Consider the following 9779-nt stretch of genomic DNA (forward strand, 5'->3'; position numbering starts at 1 on the left):
CCATGTATCACTTGGGGGGTGGGGCTTACTCACAAGGGGTTGACTTGGTTCAGGTTGATCTTCAGCTTTTAATCTCAGTTTACCCAGGAGTGAGATCTGCTCTGGGAAAATAGTATGACAATGAGAGCAACAATTTCACACAGGGTTTTGTAGAGGCTTTCCATATATTTATTAATTCTCACAACATTGCAGGATGGGTGCAATATGGTGCTTATTTTACATTTGAGGCAACTGTACATGGCAAGCATTTGAATATTAAGAGTAGGACAGGTAACTATTTCCTCTTTCCCAAACCTAAGAATTTCTGGACCAGAAGAGGCCAGGGATTGCACAGAGATTGTATTCCTGGAGGAGACAGGGCCAACAACCCCAGTAGCATCATCCTCTCCTCTTTTCCTTGGGGAATATATGCCAGACAGGGAGCAAGAACCATAGATACATTTAGTGTCAGCTTGGGAAGGATAATGGGCACAAGTTTTGACTATGGGACATTGGTGGAAAAGGTAATCTAGTAACAAATTTACGGAATAGAATAAAGATCCTGGGTAAAGTCCTGACAGAAGACATTTTACCTGCTGTTTACCAGCAGGCAGCATGGGGAGGATATCGGGAGGCACCAATATATGACTGAAGCAAGCATAGGCAACCCACAAATCAACCAATTATCTGTACAGCTGGAGAAGTAAAAACAGCAAACATACATCTAAAAACTTTGAAAATTAGCTTCAGATTTCACTGATCTGAGAACCCTGTGAAGAACAGGAAACATCTGAAAAAGACAGTATAACCCAATTCCTTTCTACCAACTCATTGCCCCTTTGTTGGAATGAACTACGTTGCTTTCCAGATACTGCTTCCTCCTGAAGTCAACACTTTGCCTCAGTTTTTTGGTAGCATTCCATATTCCCCAATCTCTCTAAGGCCAAATCTTGGGAGCTGCAAGAGGGCTCCTTTGTCTTCTTCGTGTGGTCCTTCTCCCCTTTTCGACAGTGTTTGGTCCCTGGTTTCTCCCCCACCAAGTCAAGTGTTTGAGTGTGTACTAGGGTCGAGGACGGGCAAGGCCGTGCTGTTCCGCGTTACTGTCTCAGGGAATCCTCCGAGGGCCACTAGCTGTCCAGGGATCCAGGTTCTAGAGCTGGAGAGGACCTCAGAAGCCATCTAGCCCAATCCTCATTCTGAGGAAACTGCCCTAGGGAGGTTCAGAGATTTGGAGGCCAGAAAGAGGAAGAGGAAGGATCAGAAGGCCGGTCCTACAGCATCCGAAGCCCTGTCCACCGACTATAGCAAACTGCAAGACGTGCCTGATGGCGCAGTTCCCCATGCTCTGAATGAAAAGTATGTCCGACAGCTTGCGGCTGCAGAGCCCGGGGAGCGGCCTCCCGAGGGCGAAGCTTCACAATGGAAGGCCGCAGCCTTCATCTGAATCCGGCTGCCGCCCCGGCCCGGCGGTGGGCTGGGCCCGCAGCCGCGCGTCTTCCCGGGACCCGGTCCCACTCGGGCTGGAGGAGCCCTGGCTCGGAGGGCCCTCCTCCCCCTCCCCGGCTGGTGCCTGAGGGCCTGGGGTGCGGCGGGGGCCTGGCGAGCCTCGAGGGGGCCCGGAGCCGGCTCGGCACGCAGGGCTCCGGGGCTGCTTTGTCCGTGCGCGCCGCCGCCGGGCTCCTCTCTCCCTCCGAGGGCCCCGCTCGGCCGAGGCGCCCTGGGCCCGGATGCCCCCGGCCCCGCCGTTGGGGGCTGGGGCGGGGGCGCGGCTTGTCTCGGGCTCGGGCGGGAAGAGGCGGTGGGAGCCCCCGGCCGGGGCCCGGCCGGCCGGGGGCGGGGCCCTTCCTCCCGCCCTCCGCTCCGTGTCACAGCCGGGGGAGAGGGGGAGCCGGGCCGGGCGGGACATCCGGCCTCCGCGCTTCCCTCCTCCAGCCCCGCGGCCCGAGCCGCGCCGCCCGCCCCTCCGGCCTCGGTAAGGTCCGGCGGCCCGGCCCGGCCCGGCCGCCTCCCGGAGCCCCGGCCCGGCCCGGCCCGGCCGCCTCCCCGAGCCCCGGCCCGGCCCGGCCCGGCCGCCTCCCCGAGCCCCGGCCCGGCCCGGCCCGGCCGCCTCCCCGAGCCCCGGCTCCTTGTCCTTGCGGCGGCCCGCGGCCGGGCCCCCCACCTCCCTGGAAGCCGCCCGGCAGCCCCCCGCGGGCCGCGGAGCGCGCCTCATGTTCCCCAGGCCTCTCAGCCCGCTGACGGCCCAGAAGGGCCCGGAGCCCGCGGGGCGGGCGTCGAGGAGGAGCCCCGCGGCCGGCGGCCGGGGTCGGGGCGCGCCCGGGGGCCCGCCCCTGCTGCTCCCCTCCATGCTGATGTTCGGGGTGATCGTGGCCTCCAGCGGGCTGCTGCTGATGATTGAGAGGGGCATCCTGGCCGACATGAAGCCCCCGCCCTTGCACCCCCGCGGCGGGGGCGCCGCGGCGGGGGCGCCGCCGGACCCCGGGGACCCCGGGGACCCGGAGCAGCGGGTGCGGCAGGACGTCCGCAACCGCACCTTGCGGGCCGTCTGCGGGCAGCCGGGCGCGCCCCGGGACCCCTGGGACCTGCCGGCGGGCCAGCGCCGGACCCTGCTGCGGCACGTCCTGGTGAGCGACCGCTACCGCTTCCTCTACTGCTACGTGCCCAAGGTGGCCTGCTCCAACTGGAAGCGGGTGCTCAAGGTGCTGGCCGGGGCCCTGGACAGCGTGGACGCCGGGCTCAAGATGGACCACCGGAGCGGCCTGGTGTCCCTGGCCGACCTGCGGCCCGAGGAGATCCGCTACCGCCTGCGCCACTACTTCAAGTTCCTCTTCGTGCGGGAGCCCATGGAGCGCCTCCTCTCCGCCTACCGCAACAAGTTCGGGGAGATCCGCGAGTACCAGCGCCGGTACGGGGCCGACATCGTCCGCCGCTACCGGCCGGGCGCCGGGCCCAGCCCCGCCGGCGACGACGTCACCTTCCCCGAGTTCCTCCGCTACCTGGTGGACCAGGAGCCGGAGCGCATGGACGAGCACTGGATGCCGGCCCACCAGCTCTGCCAGCCCTGCGCCGTGCGCTACGACTTCGTGGGCTCCTACGAGCGCCTCGAGGCCGATGCCAACCGGGTGCTGGAGTGGGTGAGGGCGCCGCCCGCGGTCCGCTTCCCCGCCCGGCAGGCCTGGTACCGGCCGGCCAGCCCCGAGAGCCTCCACTACCATCTCTGCAACACCCCCAGGGCCCTGCTGCGGGACCTGCTGCCCAAGTACATCCTGGACTTCTCTCTCTTTGCCTACCCGCTGCCCAATGTCACCCGGGAGGCTTGTCGCCAGTGAGCGCCTGCTCCGGCCCTGCTGGGTGACCCTGAGGCCGGCCACCGCCCAGGCCCCCCCCCCAGCATCCCCACCGTGGCCCCAAAAGCATCAGACTCTCACATGGCCAGGGAGTTCTGCTTCCCGTCCCTTGAAGCAGGACTAGAGTTGGGAGATGGGGTCACCCGTCAAGGGCTCTTTGGGAAGGCGTTCCGACTCTCCCCGCCCGCTGGCCTGGCAGTCCGAGTGATCCGGATCCCAGCGGGCCCAAATAAATGCTGGTCTGTGGGTCACTCATGGCGCAGGACGAGGGGGAGGGGGAGTTTATGCCTTGGAGAAGACACTGCTACTTCTGGTGAGGATCAGGGGCTGGGTTTCCAACCACAAAGTAGAGACTTTTCCATTCAGTATTAACTAAAGGGGCATTTCCCATTGCCCCTGCTCCCTGTTGTCCACAGCAAAATGGAGCTTATCCGAGAAAAGGGCCCTCACTCTACCAGGGAAGAAAATGGTGTTGGTAAATAGCGTTGGACCCAGATTCAAACTTGCCTGAGATAGTTGCTAACTTTACTACCTTGGGTAGACCATTTAGCCTCTCTGGGCCTCCATGACCTCTAGGGTCCCTTCCAACTCCAAATCCAGCAGCCTATGAACACAAGTCTCCTCCTCTCAGTAGCTGACGACTTGCCCACACCTGCTGCACTTTTTTCCTTAATCAGAACTGGAGGTGACAGTCATCTCTTTCCAGAATCAGTCATACAACCATGCAAAGCATCATGGCAGACCATGGGGTTGACCGCCTCCCCTCCACCACCTCTATCCTGTGCTTCCTAAGTGCCTTCTATGACCTCTCCTATGCCAGATTCAGTATATTTTCTATATCAGCTGAGTTCTTCCCATCTTCTAGAGGAAGAAACAGTCACTAGAATTCAATTGGGCAGTCTGGTTTGGAACCAGGTAATCCCAATTAAAACTCTATCCCCCTATCACTCTTTATCCTTAGCCAAAGAAATGACCTCAAAAAGGGCTGAGAGCCACACAATTCTTCAAAGTTGTAGGCAATCCAAACAAACTGGCAAATTGGTGGGGTTTTTCTTTTTGTATTCTTTCATTTGCAGAGAACTTTTTTTTAAAGAAAAAAAACATATTTGCATGTCCCTATCCTGATGAGTTTATTTAAGATTTGTACCTAGTGCCAGTCACTCTCTGCGTCAGACATCCCCTCTGAGGGTTTTTCAACAGCTGCATTTTTAATAAAGTTGTTCTGTCTGCATATGGCAGGGTTCCGATGTGTCTCTCATCTGTGCTTTTGTAGACTCCCTGTGGTTGTATCTCCCAAGGTCTCTGTAGGGAAGGAGGGAATAGAGGGATCAAAGCCAGAGAAAGCAAGACTGCAAGCAGGACATGACTGGTATATCAGGAAACAGGCTGGATTCGGAACCTGGGGTTGGGGGGTGTGAGGTTTTGCTTACTCCTGGTTCTATCTGTGTGACTTTGAGTGAGCTACATCATCTCTCCCAACCTAATTTTATTAATCTGCATTGAGCAGAATGATCTCTAAAGGCTTTTTTTTTTTTTTTTTGCCCTGGATTCTCTGACAGACATTTATTCCAGGTCAGTCAAAAGATCATCCCCACACAGCCCTGGAATAATTACAAGAGATGACAGCAGACTATACAGGTATATGGCACCAAAAAAAAAGGAGTTAGTCTCCAGTCTCCCCAGAATGGACTTGCATCAGTTCAACCAGTGTTCATACTGTGCCTTCCTACTCTGTTCAAGGCCTCTGCTAAAGTCTTCCTCCAATGCCTCATTGTGGTGCTGAGGTCCTGGAAGGCTAAGTCAGTGGAATGTGAGTTCTGGCTGAGCCAACCAAGCTGGCAAAGCCTTGAATACTGACTCTGCGTGTCTGAGTATTGGTTGGTGCATCTGTCATCGAAGGATGGCTTAGCTAAGTTAAGAGTAATGTATCACCAGCATGGTGGGGTGGAGGGTGGGAAAGGAGAAGGAAGGGAGGCTTCAGGTTTGAGGGAGAGGAGAGGAGCAGGGCAGGTGATATATATATGTGTGTGTGTGTGTATATATGTGTGTGTGTGTGTGTGTGTGTGTGTGTATAGTATGTATTTTATCATATTTAACTATTATATTATTTACCATATATTATTATATTATTCCCAAAGCAATTCAAAAAGATATACTACTTAGATGTAGCATAGGTTACCATTTATCTTAGTGAAGGAAATACCCACTGACAAAATTTCGAGTCTTTGAATGGACAAAGCATTCATGGGATCATAGGGTTTTGAGATGTTAGGGACCCTAAAGTCTATCCAATCCAACCCTTCCCTTATATTAATGAGCTCTAGAAAGTGGTAAATGATAGAGTTAGGATCTGAACCTAGATCCCCTAACTCCAATCACTCCAGTTTCAATCTCTCCACTGTACCAAGCTTCCATTTCTCTCATTTAAAGCAAAAACAAGGGGTCTTGGACCTAGAAGTGTAGGTTATTGTATTTATGGTCCTATTTCTTCTAGTCTTTCTTTTGATATTTCCTTTCCTTCCTTCTCTATAAGTGACCTGAAACTGTAGGATGGGAGGGCAAATAAAAGGAGAGAGGGGAAGAAGAAAATAGAAGGGAATGAATGGGTGATGTACAGTAATCAGGCCTATAGTAAATGATAACTTATAGTCTCTTGAAGGGCAGCTGCTGGAGAATGGATGATGAGACAAAAAAAAAAGGAATGTAAAACAGAGACAAAGGGAGGAGAAAATCTTGATTTGTTGGAGAGATACTCCAATGCAGGGGACAGATGTGGGAAATCTGATATGGGAAATGGGAAATGGGTACTTAAACTCAGGAGAAAAAGGATGGAAGTTTCTTATGAAACAGACATCCAGAAGGGAGGAGGTCATAGTCCCAAAGAGGAGATTTCATGGGAAAAATCATGATCATGAGGACTGAACAATCAGGGACATAGGAAAATTTCTATCAGAGGGAAATATCTCTATCATTCTTATCACCTATAGAAATGAATATTTCTAAGAGTAAGACACAACAGGAGAAAAGAGGGTAAGGGGGCAATATCAATGAGACAATGACAGACATTTTTTATAAGAGGGAGCTCAAAATAGATATGTTAGTAGCTGTAATTCTGTAAGGAACACGACTGAAGAAAGAAGAAATAAGTCTATGGACCATGAATCAAAGAGTAAAAGTTTATGTAGAAAGGGAAAGGATCTAGAAGAGAACAAGAAAAAGAAATTCTTTTGAGGAAAGGGTCAAAAATAAAAAAATAAAACTAACAAATGAAGGTAAAGAAGAGAGAAAAGAGGATTTTATTCAATTATTTAATGGGGGGAAGAGGGAAAATGTAGATAAGTAGGGGAAAAAGAAGGGAAATAGGATGATACATGGTAGGGTAAAGTAGAGTTGGTTTCAAGGGGGAAAAGAGTTGCATGGGTTGTCTTGAAGTATATTCAGCAAAAGACAAAGTTCTCGCCTTTAATGGGAATAGGAACAACAACAACAGCAAAATCCTAATTCAGAAAACAAGGACAGAGCAATATTCGCTTTTACAGTCACTCCACCTTGATAAGGAAACTCTCTCTTGATCAGATTGGCAGCTGTTCTGAAACTGATGTTCATAGAAAACTGCCTAAGTAACTTGAGAAGGGAAATGACTTATCCAGGGGGGGTTACAGGGACTATGTTAGAGTTGGAGGACCCAGGTTTTCTTATTGTCAGGGGTAGGTTTTTACTTTGTCTTGTTGTCTCCTCTTATTTCCTTATTGTTAATATTAATAATAATAATATAATGCTGCTGCTGATGATGATAACTAGAAGAAGAGGAAGGAGGAGGAAGAAGAGGAAGAAGAAGAAGAAAGAAGAAAAAGAAGAAAGGAGAAGAAGGAAGAAGAAAGAAGAAGAAAGAAGAAGAAAGAAGTCAGTAAACATTTTTCAAGCTCCTATTGTGAGCTTAGGTTCATCATAAGTGCTAAGTGCTGGAGATACAAAAATAAGGGAAAAAGTAGTCCCTGCCCTCAAGAAACTTACAGTCTAATGCAGGGAGACAAGAAGCAAACAATTATGTATGAGTAAGATATAGACATTGTGGAATTAGGGAGCTTCCTCAAATTCTCAATATCACATTAACCTCAAAATACAGTTAGTTATATAGTTAGTTATCCCTGTAACCAACTCACCTTTTTTTGATTATACATTTCTTTGATTATACTTTTACATTGCTTATATAATTCTTCTTTTCTGTCATTTTGCAGCCCACTCATACCCATCATGCATTCCGGAAGATAAAATTCAACAGGAAGAAATATAAAGCCCCATGTTTGTGTCCAAAAAAATCAACTTCACAAGTGTAAGATGGGAGATGAGGCTCAATAATTGTGTTATTTGGTAGCTCTCCTCCCCCCAAAAAACCCATATGATCTTAGGCTATATTAATTATGTATTAACTATATATGATAATAATAATAATTTTTAATTTTCAAAATTAGAGTTCAATTAGGTAATTATTGCATTCTGATTTGGTCAAACTGTATTTTAAATATTTCATCTGGTTCGGTTGCTTCATTTTAGGATAGATGTTGATAGGATAGAAGTGAGCAGAATAGAGAAGGGGTGCCCACTTAAAGTAACTGGGGATATTTAACCTGGGGAAGAGAAGACTTAGAGGAAATATGATGAATGTCTTCAAGTGTCTGAAAGGCTGCTATGTAGGAGAGGGAAGGATTAGTCTAATTCTGCTTGGTTCAAAAGACAGAACTAAAAGTAGTGACTGGAAGGAGCCTAGAAGCAGATTTAGGTTGGATGTCTCTTAAATCTTGCTTAGAGATTTCCCAGTGTGGAACAAGTCACCTGGGTGACTTACAGATAACTATGATATGAATAGTGCCATGGTCGTGAGGTAGTGAGTTCCCCTTTACACATAGTCTTCAGGTAAGGGTAATCACATGTCACATATATTGTAAAAGACATCCTTGTCCAGGTTTGACTGTTCCCTAAGCCTGGGATTCTCTCCCTCTCACCTCCTCCTTCTGGATTCTCTGACTTAGGCTAGATCAGTAAACTCCAGTGGATACCTATCAACTCTGAGATTCAACAGAAAATCTCCTGCTTGGTATCCAAGGTTGTTACCCTAGATCTCTCCCCACCAACGTTTTCAGACTTCTTATATCTTATATTCCTTCCCCCCCTCCCCGCCCCAACGCATTACTTTGTTCCAGGGAAACTGGCCTAGAAGATATCTCATCTTTGGATTCCGGGCATTTTTACAGGCTCTCTCCATGCCTAGAAAGCACTCCCTTCTTATCTTAGGCCTGACTTCCTTCAAGTCCTGCTAAAATCCCACCTTCTACAGGAAGGCTTTCCCACCACTAATTCTAGTACCTTGCCTCTGTTGATTATCTTCCTTTTATCTTCTACATAGTGTGTTTGTCATGATTGTTTACATATTGTCTCCCCATTAGACTGTGAACTCCTTAAGAGCACAGATTGTCTCTTGTCTTTAATTTTATCCCCAGTGTCGGGGAAAATAAAAAATGTTAGAATAAACTGACTGACTGAAGGTATGAGCTACAATAGACAACTTCTGAGGTCCCTTCCAGCTCCAATAGATATGATTCTTTTTTTTTCTCGATCAGCAAAATATTTAATGATCATGCACTACCAATGGTGATGTGTAGCCACATGAGATGGTAACAGGTCTCCATCCTAAAGATCATCAGTGCGAAAAACAATGAGGTTTTACAGTTGAGTGATGAGTTAAAAGAAGCAGGTCGAAGTCCTAGGGAGCTGCTACTGTGTTTGGAGAGAACTTGGGGTGAGGGGGTTGGGGGCAATGGATGGGGGGGGATGATAGATATGATTCTAATTGTTCAGTAAAGTGGTTCAGGAAAGTAGTTTTAAGCAACTGAAACCTTCCCCAGGAAGATGAAGAGGTGGGTTTTTAGATACATGATGGTATCAGGAAGAAGTTAAATGGATAAGCAAGGGAAGGCTATCCCTGCCATTTTCATGAAAAGAAGGGGATTTCAAGATAAGGGGAAATCATCTTCCATTTTAGACAGCATCGTAGTATCACAGATAAAGAGCTGAAAAGATCTACAGAGACCTCTAGGTCAACTTCATTTTACATTTTAGGAAACTGAGGCTCAGGTTGAATGATAGATGTGAACTCAGGATATGATCTTAGATACTCTTGGTCCAGAGTTGTCATTCTTTTCATTGTAGCACCCTGCTTCAAAGAGGGCTCAGGCAAGAACAAGTGCAGACCTCACAGTGGGCAACCCTTGCCTCCTTGACATTGGAGATCCAACAACAAATATGATATAGACACTTCTCTAAAAAAAAACTCATCTTCTAGAAAGGAAAGGACTCAAGCAATTAGTGCAGGCTAGTGAGTGATGACCCTGGAAGCATGTGAAGTTGTTTCTGATGAACAATTTGGGATTCTAATTCAGTCAAACATTGGCTTGA

At 49.3% G+C, this 9779-nt stretch overlaps 1 protein-coding gene across 1 annotated transcript; it reads left to right on the top strand.

The window, feature by feature from the left end:
- Window positions 1–2127: 2127 nt before the first annotated feature.
- Window positions 2128–4559, top strand: CHST14 (carbohydrate sulfotransferase 14). The gene has a single exon (XM_074232041.1). The coding sequence runs from the start codon at window positions 2190–2192 to the stop codon at window positions 3306–3308; it is 1119 nt and encodes a 372-aa protein (XP_074088142.1). The 5' UTR covers window positions 2128–2189; the 3' UTR covers window positions 3309–4559.
- Window positions 4560–9779: the final 5220 nt, after the last annotated feature.

The sequence above is a fragment of the Macrotis lagotis genome, chromosome 4 (assembly GCF_037893015.1).
Source record: "Macrotis lagotis isolate mMagLag1 chromosome 4, bilby.v1.9.chrom.fasta, whole genome shotgun sequence".
Lineage (NCBI taxonomy): Eukaryota > Metazoa > Chordata > Mammalia > Peramelemorphia > Peramelidae > Macrotis > Macrotis lagotis.